The 18,815-nt window shown below is 36.6% G+C and overlaps 1 protein-coding gene across 1 annotated transcript; it reads left to right on the top strand.

Annotated features, from left to right (window-relative positions):
- The first annotated feature begins 436 nt into the window (after nucleotides 1–436).
- Neurl4 (neuralized E3 ubiquitin protein ligase 4) lies at nucleotides 437–18,710 on the top strand. The gene is made up of 31 exons (XM_076134601.1): nucleotides 437–913; nucleotides 1,155–1,256; nucleotides 3,230–3,343; nucleotides 3,430–3,591; nucleotides 3,913–4,048; nucleotides 4,129–4,195; nucleotides 4,660–4,792; nucleotides 5,080–5,235; nucleotides 5,608–5,748; nucleotides 5,917–6,004; nucleotides 6,174–6,276; nucleotides 6,364–6,540; nucleotides 6,748–6,838; nucleotides 6,965–7,082; nucleotides 7,214–7,322; nucleotides 7,642–7,835; nucleotides 8,394–8,579; nucleotides 8,965–9,089; nucleotides 9,340–9,452; nucleotides 9,830–9,962; nucleotides 10,662–10,803; nucleotides 11,096–11,274; nucleotides 11,751–11,850; nucleotides 12,229–12,810; nucleotides 12,894–12,976; nucleotides 14,086–14,238; nucleotides 14,647–14,832; nucleotides 14,918–15,911; nucleotides 16,022–16,193; nucleotides 16,458–16,517; nucleotides 16,599–18,710. The coding sequence occupies exons 1-31, from the start codon at nucleotides 761–763 to the stop codon at nucleotides 16,699–16,701; spliced, it is 5,355 nt and encodes a 1,784-aa protein (XP_075990716.1). The 5' UTR covers nucleotides 437–760; the 3' UTR covers nucleotides 16,702–18,710.
- The last annotated feature ends 105 nt before the right edge of the window (nucleotides 18,711–18,815 follow it).

Below are 18,815 nucleotides of genomic sequence, written 5' to 3' on the forward strand. Positions count from 1 at the left end.
ATATCGTGTGTAGCTACAGCCAAGTCTGCAAAGTGGCCTAAGTTCGATGAATTCAGTTCACGTTGCCGCGCCGTCGAAAACTTTCAATTGCTAACAAAGTTCCAGTAATGTACAGTCAGAGCCATCTATGAATCTCTTGGGTAAAATTTGCAATCTATCAGCTGCAGTCAGCTGTCACTTTTAAACTGTCACAACTGTCGTACTTAAGTTCGTTCTGAAATGAACTAAGGGGTAACCAAAAATTATCAGTCGTAGTTTTTGTTAATGCAATGTCTAATTTTAAATAAAAAGATTTTTAATAAAAATATGTGGAGGCTGTTTTTGAAGACATAATTTTAGTTATGAAAATATATTTAACAAATATCTTACCTTATCCCAAAACACTGGTGTTCAGATTGGGTTTTAAAAAATCGTACCATGCCGAGCAAGCGAAAATCAATGATATTTGTATTGTTACTTTTCCCGTACTGCTGATTATGTTTTCCACCTAACTGTAATAATGAGTGAGATGCAAAGTATTTTTCGTTTTAAAAATATAATTTCAATATGTAGTGCGGCTGAGTGTATATGTGTGAACGAACAGTCATCAAACTAATTAAACGCCTAATGGGTGCTAAATTTTTCGTAATATTCGTGTTAATAATGTGAATAATATGTAGGCACGAAAGAGCAGGATTTTAAAACATGAAATGATGTTTAAAAGGATTGTAAATTTTATTTTATGCTGTGCGTGTAGTTATAGTAGAGACATTTGCAAACAATGAGGTTTCATAGAAGGTGCGGCGACCGGGTCACATTGTTGAATGAAAACTCTACAGCTGTAAGAAATTTCGTAGAATTCAACCACGGCTTAATCCTAAGCTGCGAGCCTTTGAAGGATGATGTTATATTTGAGGTGTGCATAGATAGGAAGGTGAGACAAAGACATGGCAAAAATCAATACATTTTGTAGGGTTTATTGAACTCTGTACAGTCAAATATTTCATATTTTATAATTATTAATATATACCTATGTAAATAATAAAGCAATTAAGATTAATAATTTAAGTAATTAGTTATAAATAGAACAAAATACTATAATAAGAGAACAAAGAAAATATTAAATAAAGCAATATTACCTGTATGTGCTATAAAGAAAAAAAAATTATGTATAGGTCAACGTTTGGAATGGCAGTCTGGAGATTGGTGTTACAACCTTAGATCCTGAATTTGTGGAGCTTCCCGCGACAGCTACTAAGCTTCGGAATACAGCATGGGTTAGTGTATTGTACAATTCTGTTTAAGCTAAGGCCCTAAGTAGATACAATGTTTATTAGTGTTTTGGCATCATGATGTATATGTTGAATGCTGAAATAGTTTCCGAACAAAACTTGTTATGTGTATCAATCTTTAGATATCGTAATAGGTCTACGAGTTGACTTATTGGTAACCACTACTTTTAATAATGTAATAAGACTCATGGTTAAAAGTGTGAACGCTGCAAGTGTTGGATATAACTTTCAGCATTGTAAACATTGAAATGTGAAATCAAAGTAGGGCGGGAGATGGGTGAGCATAACTTATAATATTCAGTTCTACTATGAATTTTAGTAACAACAGATCAGCCAATTGGAATATGCCTTTCATTTTTTCAAAAAAATTAAATGAACATTTATACTAACCACACCCATTTATCTGGCATTATATTGCATTGCAAATAACTCAGTATTGAAAAAGCTTTGGAAAAGCAGAGACTTAGAAAAGCTTTGCAGTAATCTACACCACACTAAATCAAACACCATACAAACATACATACAAAAATCATAGCTTTCTCCTCTATAGGGGGGAGGCAGAAACAAAAGAAACATAAATTTTGTCTCCTGTTATCAATAAACACAAGTGCAATGTCTATACAATGCCATTTGTTTCACTGGGAGTGTATTTCAAGCAGTATGTAACAAGTATGTAAACAGTATGTAATTGTGACAAGATTATAAATACTTTGACTGGTCAGTTTGGACTTAGTGCTTAAAGATGCTGATGATTGTAATTCATCACAATCTACTGAAGTGCAGTTTGGACAAAGTGTGCTAAGTGTGACATTAATAGGGAGTTCCTAGTGGCAGCAAAGTGTTTATGTGAATGGAAATGAAAAAAAAACTCAAAGAAAAGAAAGACATTACCTACCTAGCTACTTAAATTGTATCTTCTAATTAGAATGATCAATTTGAGTATTGCTGTAGTAATAAGTGCATCATAAAGTTTCCGTGGTCCCCAAACTAGGCAAGTCTGTAAAGTTCGGTCAAAAACAGTTTATTCTATGGGATACCTCCAACACTACAAGATCAGGAAGACTACTACTTACTATGGTCACTAAACCTTTGGGATATCAAATCTATTTTTAAATACTACTCGTTATGCCAATGCAATTGAAAAAATAAGATTTTAAGTGATAAGGAGCAATATTACATGGGACTAACATTGTAAATGGTACATACATTCATGAAATCACAGCTTTTTGTCATAAGAATAGGCAGAGAAGAAGGAAAAGCAAATAATAATAGTGATTATAAATGAGTGATTGGTGGTTTTGATTAACTAAAAAGTAGGAGATAATGTGCTCGTAATGTATTATGGCATAGCCATCCTGCTTCATCACAAGCGAAGAAGCAAGCCAGTAACTTAAAATTTGTGAAATTAAAACTAAAAACTTAGTAATTGCTATTGGGCTTAAAATTTTGTTATTTTTACGTTGTAGGGCTATTGCATTCAAAATTAGCCAAGTTAGTATCTAAATCAGACTAAAATTGGCTCTATCTGCTATCTGTTAATTTGACCACACTATCCAGTTTAAGAACCTTAGTGTGATAGTGAAAGTGACAGTGCAATTACCACAGTTCAAGAACCTTAGTGTTTTAGTGAATACCATAGTGCAATCACCCAGTTCTTATTTCACAACTCTCTGCATTCAACTATCTTCATAAAGTGTCAGTCACATGTTAGGCCACCCTTAGATACATTATTGTATTGCACATTTCTATGCACAAAGGAATTAATCATCATTTAGTATCTTAACTGTCAAAAATATTAAACAATACTAAAATTAGTCAGCAAAATGACATATTGTGCATTAATTACAATTTATAATCTAGGAGTGGCCTTTTCTTTCTTTTCTTTTCTTTTTTAGTAATCTTTATTTCTTGCATTAAGTTTTTGGGGGGTAAAATTCTTAAGCATATAAACCTTACAGATTATGTCAGGGAGCTCGATTGTGAAAGATGGGGTCACTCTGGTCAACTCTTACGGACCAGAGCTGGATACCCTGCGGGAAGGCGACTGCGTCGGTGTGATGAGAACCAGCAAGGTATGACTGAAGTGCACTTATAGTGTAATTTGAAGATTATATTCAAAGAAATTGCTGTATTCAATATAATTTTGTCTTTTTAACAGGGAGAGCTTATGTTCTATGTGAACAGTCGATGTCTCGGTATCGCAGCGAGGGATATGCCTCCGAGATTATTTGCAGTGATAGATTTGTACGGACAATGTGTCCAGGTTTCTATTATGCGTTCAACTGAAATGCGACCAATCATGGAAACCAGTTTGGATCAGGTTATTTGTTAACTAATACTAGTTGTTATACCATTGCCTGCTAGTAATTGAGAATGCATTATACAAAATTAATGCAAATTACTGAAATTACAATGCTTGTAGCCAGTTTCATTTCATTTAAAACAGGCCAAGTTGGCTTATTGGCAGGATTTTGGCACGTAGCAAAATACACTTAATTCTAACACAACAGCTGTAACTAACAATCAGATAAGCTGATCAGCGTTTATTATTAATTGGTGGAAACGAGCTGTTGCTATTCAGATTATATTTGCATTTATTTTGGGTCATGGACATTCTTAATGATGATATTGTACATTGTAGATCGAAGAAGATCCAAATAATGATGATACTCTAACATCAAGCGAGATGGAAGTAGCTGGGCTTCCACCTGAGCCTTATCCAAAAGATACCAGAAACGTTTACATTCCAATGACTTCAGAGGGAGCTTGCGCACTAGGTAATACATTTTTGGCCATTTTAAGTATGACAAGGTGTTTACATAGGAATAGTTGACTAAAACATATGTTTTCCTCACAGTTGTACAAGACCGTCTGCGATTCCATCCGAGATGTGGAATCTTGGTGAAGCTGTCTGCTAATAACAAGTGAGTAGATTGAAAACCTGAATGTCTTTGTGTCTAGGGCATTGTCCTATAAGTGCATCGAACGCGACGTGATACGACAAATGCTATCAAATATAGAAACGTCTAGCCTTGTATATTTGCGTTCTTTTAGCGTGGAGACGTGAAGGCTCTTTGCATTTTTAAATGAGTTCATAAAAAGGTGGTGTTTACTATGTTAAATTTAATTCAGATTTGATTAGAAGTTTTGAGATATCCCAAAAATGCGTAACTTTGTAAATTGATCATATAAACATGGTCATCTTTGTGTCGTGGTTCTATTAAAAGTGACATTTTGCTTTTAAGCCGGAATTTTCTATAAAAAAATAATGATTAGGTACGTCGCGTTGAACTAGTCAAACATTTTAGTTGATTGGCGATGCGATACTTGACTGAGATTAAGATTAGGGCACACAAGCATTTTACAATGTGCGTAATTTTGGGTGCAGATCAGCCGAAAGGGCTCGTCCGTTAGACGATTATAACAACGGGGTGGTGATGACCCATCGTCCGCTTTACGACAACGAGCTCTTCGAGATACGAATCGACAGACTTGTCGACAAATGGAGCGGCAGTATAGAGGTAATACTGACACTAGTGTTATAGCTTAGTTTTATTTTGTCTACAGCAGGGTTTCTGGTAGTTTATGAAGTTCTACTCAATGAAAAATGTATTCGTTACAACATAAGAATTTAGAGGAGCAGCACAACATAATATACTTTTCTAATTTCGGTTTCTTATTTTGCAAATATTGGATTACAATTTATTCAGCTTTCAAGCATTACAAATTAGCTTTCGTGTCATTTCATGAACACAAGTTAATAATGCTTTTAAAAAATCAACTCGAATCTCTGAATGTTGTAAAACAGGTGGGTGTGACAACACACAATCCAGCCAACATTCGATTCCCCTCAACCATGACCAACATGGACTCTGGCACTATCATGATGTCTGGATGCAAAGTGCTCCTCAACGGGCACGGCACTTGCATGGAGTACGGCAACTTCAATCTAGACGAGCTCAGAGTAAGTCTTCATGAATCATTGTTGACTGTTTTCAATTCTAGAATAAGTATTAAGAATTCAAGTTAGGTGCAATTTATTTTGACATTTACCTATTATTATTCATAGTATGTGATGTGTCCTCACAGAATGTTAGGGTTTAGGGAGAACTTGGAGATAAATGGCAATGAACAGGGTTGATTGGTATAAACGCTGCAAGTTTACGCTTACTATTGTGTATAAATATACTGCTAATGATAATGATTATGTAATTTTTTCTCCTAAACAAGTAAATATTTGATCAATTCTGCGGACTTTATTTATCCCTTCTTAGATATGAATGCCTTTTATTATGTTAACAAAAAAAATGGTATTACAACCTAGCTGTATTTTTAGGAGGGTGATACGGTCGGCATGATGAGGAAAAGTAACGGCAAGTTACACTACTTCATCAACGGGGTCGACCAGGGTGTGGCTACAGATAAGGTGGATCAGCAGGTCTGGGGGGTCGTCGACCTCTACGGCATGACTGTCAAAGTACGTCATTGAAAAAACAACTGACATTTACGCAAAAGAAAAAAATATGACACTTGTGTTATATTTTGTTCAAGTTTCTTCTTCAGGACAAAAGGCTTTATAAATATTATTGCTGTTCTTTAAAGTGGCTTGTTATATTATTTTGTGGTAATGTGGCTGTGTTTGCAGGTGTCAATAGTAGATCCTTGCGAGGACATTGACAGCAACATCAACAATCCACCACTGCTGGTAGCCTCACCCGAAGTACCAGCAACTAGTAAGATTTCATTATTTACACAATCAATTAATTTAAATTCATGCTATTGTATTATTGCTGTGTTCTAATCAATTTTCTTCCATTTAAGGTTGAATTAACAGGTGATGTAATTAGTTATAAATAACTTACTTGTTTTCTGAATTCCAAATTAATTTGTGAATATTTCCAGGGAGATGTATACCAAGAATAGATGAAGATAGCCTTTTATTTCATACGCTGCGTGATTCGAATGTTATTATTATTAATGATGGTAAGACTGCTCATAGGCCTAAGTGAGTACTTACTTTATTTCAGAGGTCAAACTGTGATAAAGTTTGTATTTCACTATCACCGGAAGGGAAATTCTTTTAATTTTCCAGTGCTTTCAAATACTTCAACAACGGGATCGTAATGACCAACCGCACTCTAAAGACCAACGAATTGTTCCAAGTGCGACTCGATCTCGTTATTCCGAAGTGGGCTGGAAGCATTGAAATTGGGGTCACGCAGCATTCTTCTAATGATATACAATTTCCATTCAAAATGAGCAATGCAAAGTAAGTATACTGATGATCTACTTCTTTAATTTATACTTGTCTATACGCACCAAATTCTTGTTAAAGACATGTCCAAAAATGTCCTCCACTTGTGTATTTAATCTGCTTAAAGTGCCTATTAATGAAATGAGAATAATTTATTTACTTATAGTTTTTTTTTAATCTTGTATTAATCAAACTTATTCATTCTTTTCTGTTTGTAAACAGATCCGGTACCTGGGCCGTTACCGGAGAAGACGTTATTCGGGATGGTACCATCGTCATCCCGCAATATGTGAGAAACTTAAATCGACTTGTGGTAAGCTCCACTCCATTATATATGTACTTCTAAATGTGCTCACTTATTAAGTACTGCTGGTGCAAATATACATATAAATCTTGTTTTTTATGTTATATTTATGTGTTGTATGCTATTGTTTCGTAGGAAGGAGACACCGTGGGAGTGATGCGCAAAGATCTCGGCATTCTGCATTTTTTTGTGAATGGCGCGGATCAGGGGCCAGCGGCATTCAATGTGCCTGAACATGTGTTCGGAATCATTGGTACATAATCCATTTTCACACAAGCTTTTTATACTTTTGGACTTTCAAAATGAGACAATATTTTAATATAATTGCTAGCTTTTGAATTGAGTCTTGTTTTGTCGTTATGTAATTAATCGTAATTTGAACAGATTTATACGGACGAGCCGCACAAGCAACTATCGTGGATACATATACACCACCGCCTCTGTATTCGCCGGAATCGCCACTCTCTACTGAATCAAATGCCACGATATTTCCGTAAGTAACCCCTACATTTGTTCGTAAAATAAGCCCATGTCTTTCTTCTTTTTTTTAAAGGGCCCCGCTGAAAACCAGCGTCAAGCAATTATTGTGCTTGACATTAGCTGGTATAGGTACCTTTTTGGTACAGCCGTGAGACACATCTTCAACCATTTTATATCGTGTTGTAGTTACTATGTATCTTTCTTGTGTGTCTCTGTGCTGTTTTTACGAAATAAACTTTCTTTTTTTAAGTGTTTTCCGTTGTTTATTTGATAAATAATAAAGTTAAAACAAGTTATGTTGTGGGTTGATAAATGAGTTGTTGTTTTTTTAGTGAGATGTGTTTTCATCGCGTGCACGGTCGCAACGCACGTCTGAGTCGCAACAGACTGACCGCTTGGCGCGCCACTGTTTACTCAGAATTCAACGACGCAGTACTCTTCAGCTCTCGACCACTGCGAGAATGCGACATGTTTGAACTCAGAATTGACAAAATGGTCGACTGCTGGATCGGCAGCCTCGAGATCGGTATTTATTTGAAATACTTTACTAATCATGATATCATTCATATTTCATTCATTTTTAGGAGTACCTGTCCAACGTTAAGGAAAGAAAATAAAAATTAAACGTTCTAATTACTATAATGGTTAATTTTGTAATATGTTCACGAGTATAAAGTAGAAGAGAAGGTCCCTTGTATAAAACTTTACAATAATCAGTGCACTTTTGTCGTCCAGACCTTTTGTGAAGTTGTTAGTCTTGTGCCGTCCTTCCCGTTGCAGTCGTCAAACGTAAAACTTTAAAAGCTCGTACACTATCGAGTTCAAGTTATTGCAGACACTTAAATGAAACCGTTATAGAAAATATCTACCTGTTTAATACCCTAAGTATCTTAAATGAAATATAAACTAAATATCATATAAATATCAATAAAATAAATGCTAAATAAACTTAAAATTCTTTAGAATCACAGAATAAATGTTGTATCTAGGTACTCACATCATTTCATGTTGCATGTTTTATCTTATACGAAACTTGTTAGTTTTTCAAATCAGTATGGGAAATAATTGTTTATTTTAATACCAGGGGTGACTGCCATACGACCAGATGATTTAGAAGCCAGTGGGGGCGTGGGTGCTATAGCAGGCACCGCTACGGATCTGAATTGGGACACTTATATACTAAGTGGGGCTGCTATGATGAAAGATGGGGAGTGCGTGAGGAGCGGATACCCTTTGGATTTAGACACGCTTACTGTTGGCAGCCGAGTTGGTAAGTAAAGATAACAGAACTTTAACTTAATCAGCCAAAAATTGCGGGCGACGACGTCAAATACTTCAAATTATTTTATTATTCACTTTAGTAGGGAAGTTACTGTAAATATTCTTCTTGTCTTACTAATAAACGTCATGTACACTCGTCCCTTTCAAACAATTTTGAAATTGTATATGACAAAATACAACTAGTCAGAGCTTACGCTACGTTTATTAGTAAAACAGTTCAGGTTTTGAGTGCCGAGAAAGAAAAAACTAACTGCAATTTTTTTTACTATATCGTAAAATAATATGATCATAAAAAATTGGCATAGGATATATTATTGTATTTATGCTTATGTTTTTAGTTATTCCCTTTGTGACTATAAATGTGTGTTCAATAGGTATGATGTGGCACGCGGACCGTAGTCTGCACTATTATCTGGATGGAATGGACATGGGCAAGGCTTGGTATGTGCCCCATCTCAACATTTACGCCGTTGTGGACTTGTACGGACAATGTACACAGGTAATGTTTGTTCTTACTAAATATATCTACTAGTACAGTCTTAATACAAGTGTAAGCTCTGATTAGGTACACAGTTTCAAAATGAATTGAAAGTGACAAAACACTACATATCCAAGCTTATACGATTTTCATAACTAATTCGGACGATGTTTACTTTCGCCTTTTTTTCAAATTTTAATAAATAATTTCGCCATATTATGACAAATTTTATGATGTGTGAAGGAAAACTTATCATATACTTTTGTTTTAGGTAACAATCCTGCAAAACGAGGAGAGAGCTTTCAATTACAATGGTTGCACAAATTCTGATAACTCAATGTTGAGTAACTCAAGGGCTCTGTCATCGCCACCTCCACCATATTGGTAATTACATGTTTTTACACATACATACTTAACATCATGCCTATCATACCTGAAAGAATAGTCAGAGGTGTATTATCCACACTTTGCCATTCGCAATGTAAGTCCCATGAATTAATCCCAAATGATACTGGGCTACTATCTAAAAATATGAGCCAAGTAACAAAGGCAGTCAGTTTTTATCGTAGACTAGCCTCCCGAGCGGCTCAGCCGGTGTGGTATTTAACCTGCTTCGAGGTTATTCCAAAATATATAGTGCTCCTATACACTTCTTAAGGGATCTTCATAACAAATTTCACCTTTCTACGCTCAGTAGTTTCGGCTATGGGTTAGTTATGTTTATCAGTCTTCAGTTTTTATCGTATATTTGTATATTGTAGGAGTTTTTCTGAATACTGTGGCGACAACATCTGCCTGATGCATGAGTACTCGGTCGCTAAACGACTGACGACTGATCCTATGGCCAGTCTTGTATTCAGCTCAGCTCACCTCGCGATTGGAGAGATATTTGAGGTATGTACTCTACTTTTATACAATATAAATAAAGAATTTAAAAGTAAAATGTGTGTCTTATTATTTACACTTTTTAGCAAGCGTCCAGACTAGATGTATTGTTCGGTTTTATAGGTTATTAACGTTCAACTGCTTTTCGGAATCTGAAATACGTGTTTATATATTTCAAGCGAAAATCTAAAATTTGAAGTTTCATGTTTCTAGCTCATAAAATGACGAACTTCTATCCCCTAGTTTACCCCATTAGATGAAGATTACCAAAAAACACTTTCTTAGAAGATACCTACACCGCAAAAGGCAACGCTTGTCAAAATTTCATGATTCTAACTTCTATAGTTTAGACTGCAATGATTTTCTGTCAGTAAATCAGTCAACCAGGACAAATCATTTTATCCTACCTACCTATTGGTATTAACAATTAAACGTATCCGTTTATTGTTGTTGAACGAATCTAGCTTTAAAATGTATGAATAACGAAATCTTGCGTTATTATGTTATTAAAATTGGTAAATATTGCATAACTCATAGTTTTCATTTACGCGAATGACAACGTGTCAGTGTGTGTTAATTCCACGAAAAATAATAATAAAACTGTAGTGTAACTACAGTATAATAATAATAAAACAAGTGTAATGATTGTTTTTGTTTAACAAATCAAGTTCTCTAACTATAAGGTTTATGGAAATACAACGTTTTCAGGTGAAAATAACGGAGTGTAAATCAGGCTATGCTGGTACATTTCGTATGGGCATTACAGACATCAATATATTAAACGCTCATGTTAATCGAAGTCTGCCGCCCTCAGTATCGTGTCTTCCACACTTCACAGCATATATTGATGGTAACAAATATACTTTTATTCATTAATTTCGTCGTAAACAAAGTCTAACGTAGGGAACAATTGATATTTCTTTCGATGTCCAATGCTTGTATTTTCTTGCTTGAAGTATGACGTTTTCACAACGGCCATTTTTACGTCGCGTATTTTTTAGCATTACTACAGTAGTAGTACAGTAGACAGAATTTTTCTATGTAGTCTTGTGTTGCAATGGTGTATCGAAAACAAAAAACGGCCGTTGTGTTACCGCTCTTTATCGTTCGGTAAAATATTTACGATTGTTATTATATTTTAGGGAGGTTCATGAAATATTCGCAACCCGGTACTCGTGAACAAGAGATACTATCATTCGTACCGTCGTTAGAGTGGCTTCGGCCTGGAGACCGCGTTGGTTTGAAAAAGACAACAGATTCACGAGTACTCGTCTACTACAACTCGGAACAATTGGAAGTTGCTTTCGAGAACGTACCAGATGTAAGTGAACATAATTTTTCTACTAAGATTGCTCTACAGCCTTAAATTCTTCTTCTTATCGGATAGTTAGTGGTTAACCTAGTGTCAAAGTGCCTTTGACGTATCTTAACGAATGTTGTCTTAATAAACAACAACCGGTACCGACATTTTACGTGCCCTCCGAAGCACGGAGACGCCCAGTTCAAATACTACAAATCGGGCACCCATCTATGGAATGACCGCACCAAGATTTGCTTAATTTTTTGTATATAAAAAGTGGACATTGACAATCTTAAACAAAATTTACTAATAAAGTGGAGGCTTGTTTTACAACAAAAGCTGTAGTTACTAACACATTTAATGCCACTTTGTCTTTGTTATTCTACAACCAAACTACGAAAGATATGTCAACATTTTGAAAAACGTCCTAATTTTTAGGCGCTGTAGGCTCGGAGAAAGTTTACTTATACCTAAATTGGTTAAATTTATTATTTCAGAAAGTGTACGTAGTCATGGAGATGTACGGCAACGTGACTAAAATACAAGCTGTGAATCAAGGCAACACAGCCGCTTCAGCGGGCTTCTTGCAACAGACGAGTTAGTATATTTACTTATCTTTTCTTGCAAAATTAATCTAAAATTATACGAATACTACTATACTATTTTATGTTTTGGTGACAATTTTAGAGCTTTAGATTCCATAAAATTTGCAATTAATTGATTAATGAATTGTTGAATCATTGTAATCCACGGTTGACTAATTGTTAAAATACTTAGTTTAAATTGAATTATCATTCGCAATTTCTTACTTAGGTATTTAATGTACCTAAATAAGAAGTAAGCCTACAAAAACAGTTTAAAATAGTTATGCTGCAACCATTTAGTCATCAATGTCATATGTAAATTAGCTTTGAAAATCTTTCGTCATCACAGATGTATATCTAAACTTAAGTCTATTCCATTAACTTGTTTCAGTTCCAAATGGTGGTTACACGAAGGGCCTCCAGCCGAACAACGTGTACCATGAGAACATAGACGGTTTATTTGAAGCAAACTTGGCTAACTTGGCTAATTTGTACGCTATTAGTGGTGAGTCGGTCGACGGGAGTATCGACGGCTTAGCTCCAGAACGCTCGATCGAGCCGAGTGCGGAGTCGAGTGTGGACCCGAGTGACGGGCCGAGTGCTGCACCCAGTGCTGAGCCGAGCGCTGCTCCTAGTGCTGAACCTGGGGACCGGAGTGTACCGAGTTCTTCTCCCAGTCCTACATCTAGTCCGGTGCCGAGCGCAGACCCTAGCGCGCCTCCCACCGCTCCACCTAGCGCACCACCAAGCGCTCCTCCCAGCGCACCTCCTAGTGCACCGCCTAGCGCAGAGCCTCCAATGGAGCCAGGCGAGGAACCCACTCGAGGGACTGACGCCGCAAAGAACGGCGAGGGCAGTGCCACAGAAAAGGTAGAAGGCGGCGAGTCTGCCGTTGAAATTCGTCGCCGTCGTAATAACCTTCCGTATACTTTCTACTACATACACGGCGATAATATACGTCTGTGCAGTTCAGGTAAGGATTACCCCAACTTATTGGCTTATTGTTCTGACTAATTTTGACTTGAGTATTGTATTATTTTCTTGTAATTGTTTTAGATACGGTCGCTGTACGCTACAGAGGTTATAAAGAAGGATTAGCAGTCCTGAGTCAACCAGTTCGCCGAGGACATAACTTTCGGGTAGGTGATATTTATATGCTCAGCGTTTATTAATCAAAACTTAGTTATTTATCGGCTGGCGTTAACTTATATCGTTGGTTTCTTTAAAAGAAAGAAATATACATAAACGGTACTTTATTGTACTAATTTGTTTTTATCTGTGCTGTGCTTTTATACTTGCTGGCGGTCTAAGATTGCAACGCGATAGTCTTGTTTATAGCAATAGTTATATTGATTGTGAGCTGGCGTAAAATACCGAAATGTAATAATAGTTTCATAATGATCTCTATCCATTTCAAAATTATGTTTAATCGACTTAAAACCGGGAGGTTGGTATATAATAAACCTTATAAATTGATTTTGAAAGAATTAATTTAACTTTCACTATAATTTATTTTAAAAATCCTATGTGCCAAAATTGTGGACATTAAATTTAATCAAAATAAAACGCTGTGCTGTCACGTTGATGCGCCAAAGCCATATTATGCAAACAAGCAATTTAAATATCATATTATCAGGTTTATGCGAATGTACGTTTGTTATTCACTTACAATAGACTATGTACAGCATACATTGTTATTCACATCATAGAGTTTTTCACATTTTTATCACAATAGTCTATCTGAAATCTAAGACTGAAAAATCTACATAATGTTGACATTGTACAATGTCAACATTATGTAGATTTTTCAGTATTCAAACCGACCTTTTAATCTCTTTATTTGTGAAAAAGAAAACATGTTTTCAAATAGCTAACATTACATTTGAATAGTATAAAAGTTAGGTACAACCTCGCCTATTTTTCTTTACCATAACAATGGGATTATATATTACATACATAAAGGCACGCCTTTTTCCCATAGAAGTAGGTAAAGACTAAAAACGCCATCAGTATATATATATTATTATAATTACGTAACAACAAAAAAATAAAATATCACCTCTGCGCGGATTTGAACAATTTTTTTGTTGACTAACATTTTATTAGGATATCTTCAAAAACGTATGCTGAAATATTTTCCTGATTGTCACAAATAGAATTAAGGTTCCATTGCTATTGAATTTATTGCAAAAAGTAAAAAGAAAATAAAAATTCCAATTTATTCAATATGGATATTTGTTTGTTACAGTTCCGTGTGGACAAACTGGACTACGATTGGTGCGGCACGGCCGGCATCGGCGCCGTCGGCGTGCTGCCCGTAGAGCTGCCGATGAGCGGCATACATCTCGACCCGCCCTGCTGGATACTAACCAGCGATCTACTCAACGATAATGGAGTTTTTGTGAGTAATTTCTACTTTATGTACCCTCTTATTCATTATAATATATGCAGTTATGAAAGACTTATAAAGTGTTTTGTTTCTTTCACTTCTTAGCGAAATGAAACAGAGAAAACATATTATAGTAGCTTTTTGACTAAAATAGGTTTATAGTGTGTTTATGAATAAGAGGGTTTGAGTTAATAAAACGCTCTCAAATAAAAAGTCTTCTCGAATTACGTTCTTTAAATTACTTCTTTTAAGTTGTAGAACTACAAAAATATCGTATAGTTTTGTATATAAAAAATGGTGACTATGATATGGGCCGTTATGCTATGGTTTTTCGGGAGCGTTTCGTTTACATCACCTGCATAAATAAAATGTTTTTACTTTGTTTTATGTCTAGTTATTAAGTCACTTTGTATTTTGCAGACGATCTCCAATTTGGGTTTGGCTCTGGACGAGCTGCAGGAGCAATCAGTCCTCACTATTCACTTTCGCTTCAATAGTGAACTAGTGCTGGAAATAGATGGCAAGATCGTCGGCGCCATTGCCGTCGTGCCGCGACGATACAGCCATATCTTCCCTACCATTGATCTTTACGGCAGGATCGCTCAAGTACGTCATTTCCCTGGAGTATTATTACCCATATTAAATGATAGCGTTTTATCTTTGTCACTAACGACCTATGCTATAATTTTAGGTATCAGTATTATTGCACCCCCACGTCGTTACCAGCGGAGCTTCACTTGATCTACCGATAATCACCGAAAATCTTTGTGAAGACGAGCTCGCTGAACAAGAGCACTTCGACGTCGACACCGTCCCCGGACCGAGCGTCGAGGACCCTCACCCCGTGCTCGAACTCAATCGCCCCAAGAAAAAACCAAAGGCTTATAGCCAGGATAATCTCATCGAGGAGCATCTACCTCCAATTATCATCGAAGCCGGCCCTAGCACCCAGCCTGATCCAATACCAGTACCAATAGCAGTGCCAGAAACTAGCGGCACCAGTGCAAATGAGGGCAAAAATAAAGATATCAAGTGCCGCAAAGTATATCCAAGCCGCACTTCACTGCACCATAGTCTTATATTGTCCGATAACAACTTGCCAGCCGATAATAACGAAATGGTTAATCGATGCATTCAGAAGAGCCATTCCACTCACAGCTTCTGTCAGGTGTCTGATGACAACGAGCCGAAAGGAATGCGTCACACGTTCAGCGTGGGCTCGCGGGTCGGTGACGACTGCGACGGCGCTGTGCACGAGCAGTTTTGTGACACCAACATCCGTCACAATGACCGCTACCCTGAGGCTAATGACGTCGATAACCTAGATAATGAGCTGATGGACGGCTTGACTATGGAGCCCGGCAACTTGCCCGATTTGACTGAAGAGCAGTCGTCCTCGATCGATGAATCTACTCGGCGAGATGACTTTTGGTCAGATTCTCTGTCAGTTGAAAATTTGCATTACTTAAACCGTATTCTATGCTTGGATCAGGAGGGCTTCGAAGGACAGAGCCTGGAGTCAGAGTGGGAGGCTTCAGGGGAAGGCTGCGAGCACTTGCACTTGGTGCTTAAGTATTGGCATTTTTTAGTGCAGCCGTACCCGGAGCTGAGGCAGGCGGTGTCGTGGGGCCAAGTGCGCTGCTACTGCACTAATTGTCAGCCTGATGCCGTACCACCTCTAGCGGGTGAGTAAAGTTTAAACGACTAATATTTACTTCAAATGATAATATCAAAATATTGTGTTTAATTTCATATTTGATGACATTATATGATAAATTGAATTGTTTTTGTTCAGGGTGGGTGCGTATAGAGCGCATAGACGGCGTGGGTGCGGCTCAGCGCGCGTTCTGGCACGTGGTGCGCTCGACGCTGGGCTCGGCGCAGGTGGCGGGCGGCGAGCGCGGCACCGCACGCCGTCCTCGCTCGCTCACCGGAGCGCCCTGCACATCGCCCACACTTGCTGACATGTACGTATCCATACATATAATTACGCGTTTTCAAGTACGAAATATGATTGAAAAACATTCTTATAAATTTTATGAAATTGCCCGATTATGTATTATTTACTCGTGATATTTTCCACACAAAGTCAGCCTAATAACGCAAACGTAATGATATTATAAAATCATATGTTACATACTCGTACATTACGTCAAATCTCGTAAAATTATTAAACGGAATACAGAGTTTGTTGTTTGATTGTTATCATTACAATATCCTTTTTATTTCAGATGGTTTGATGAGGAGGGTAAGCCGCACCACACCGTGCTGGCTATTGAGATCGATGTCGAGTATGTATTCACAATTAACGATCTTTTTTTATTTCACTTACATTCGATAGTATATATTAATACATTGTATTTCTTTTACAGGGGCTCCGAGGCCGAGAACGACCGTCTTCTAGCATTCCTGATTTACTTGAAACAACACGTGAGTTTCGCCGACGAAGATCACCCACCAAGTCTTGATGAATAAACTTAAAATTTAAAATTTTATCTTTCGGAGCACCGCGAATGTATTTATTATAGATAAAACATAAAGTATCAAGACAGGTATATATTCCGCGGTGCTGAAACTGTGTATCGATACTATTTCTCTATCGAATAGTGACACAGGTTGGTTGTCTTTAAGTATTAATATTATATTAGCAATTATGTATAGTATACAATGATAGTAACAAAACTGTAAGTTACGCAGGTCATGGTGCAGTGTGTTTTGATCTCCAAGTCCAGTATTGTCTCGTTTGTATTGATTTTTATACATTGATCGAGTAAAAGTTTAATATTAGAGTGCTGACTGAGTGTTATATGATTGAAAGAGAAATCCTGACTCGAGATCAAATAGGAGCGGGATTGACTCTGGTGCTTGTATGTGGTGTGTAGCCGCCGTCACTGTAGGATAGAAACCTTTCATCTACACGATATGACTGTCGGTATGAACGTCTCACTCGGCGACCGTGCCTTTGAGAAATTTGTAAACGAACAAAATTTTATAATTTGCTTATATTAGATACTTGAAAAATCCTGAGGACAAGGTCCTCAGTGTTATTTGGAAGTTGTGACAATAAATCAATTTATAAAGTTGGTTGTGGTGAACCGAGACACTGGATGTCTCGACTATATTTAAAGACCTTCCCATTGATCATGAATTCCATTGTTATCGAAGTAACGTAACGAACTGCGTATTGTGCAGTTAGGCTTTATTGTAAATAAGGCGCGGTATTACGCGGTAAAAAAATATTAAGTAAAGAATATTGATATTATTAGATTTTGGCCAAATCGAGCCCTCGTGGTGTGTGGATCAGGACGCACTTGTCACTTTGAGATCAGAACACACTGCACCGCCTTTACTAGTCACTTAAAACTAATTTAATGCGTCATCAGATTAATCCTCCACAGGCTATGTAAAGTATAAGTTTTTGAAGTCTTAAGCACATTTATTTCGTGATCTCAAATATTATGCGTACTCTTTATTTATTGACATTTTGCGATTCAGTAGTATTAAATAATAATTTGATATAGTATATATTACGGCTAGGCGGAAGTAAGGATCCGGGTGGTTCCACTGGTGTGTGATGAGGAGTGAGCCGTTAGATGGTGGGCTTTAGTAAGGATGTATTCACAGTAGTGTTGCGCAATGTCGGGAACAGAGTAGCTTTCGGGTGCTGTTTAATTATACGTATATGAGACGGTAGTTAGGTTCACATTAGGAAAGAGCACGCGGACGCTGTGAATGGGCCCTTATTATTTTATACTGTGACAATGTTTCAAGATTTATATTTGCATGATTTCATTAACCACGTTTTAGTAGATGAAGGATGCATTTACGGTATATTCCCAGTTTAAACAAAAAAATATTATAAAATTAATCGATTGTTGTATTATGGTGTAAAATCGGTGTCAGTAGAAACTCTACATTATTTTTTGTTCGTTTTCCTGTATCATATCTTGATGCAACTACAGTATTTTCTGTTCGTTTTCCTCAATCTTACCTCGATGCAACTATCACTATTTTTTTATTAATTTGTCTTTTGGTTATTTCTCGTGGTGTGTAGTCACCTCGGACTATACAAGTTTCCTTCATGTCTGATGTTCCTTTTCATGAAATCTTCCAAAACGAAATACCTCTATGTACACGATGCAGCTATTTATACTAAGTTTATTGTCTACAACCATTTATTTTCCTAGCTATAATAAGATTCATGTTATTAATAGGTAGCTGGCGACAATGATCGCACAACTGTTGAAATAATAGTTAATAAATATTTACTTGGAATGTTGTCAAATATTATATTGCTTAATCAATAGAATTAGGAAATGTGTCCGACCCTTCGATGCTTTGACCATCAGACCATCGACTGGGCTCAGTATTCCACTTTAAAGATTCATATTTATGTCATTTAGTTTTACGTGTCAACAATCAATGCATGTGTAGTTTATTGTATGAATTATTTTCTGGACAAATAAACGATCGTCATAAACAAATCCTTTGTTTATTTTCAAGTAGACAAATATTAGAATTGTACTGCCCGTTTTACCACTTATTTGACTATCCTGAAGATAAACTATAACAATAAATGTATATATGAA

The sequence above is a fragment of the Anticarsia gemmatalis genome, chromosome Z (assembly GCF_050436995.1).
Source record: "Anticarsia gemmatalis isolate Benzon Research Colony breed Stoneville strain chromosome Z, ilAntGemm2 primary, whole genome shotgun sequence".
Taxonomy (NCBI): Eukaryota; Metazoa; Arthropoda; class Insecta; order Lepidoptera; family Erebidae; genus Anticarsia; species Anticarsia gemmatalis.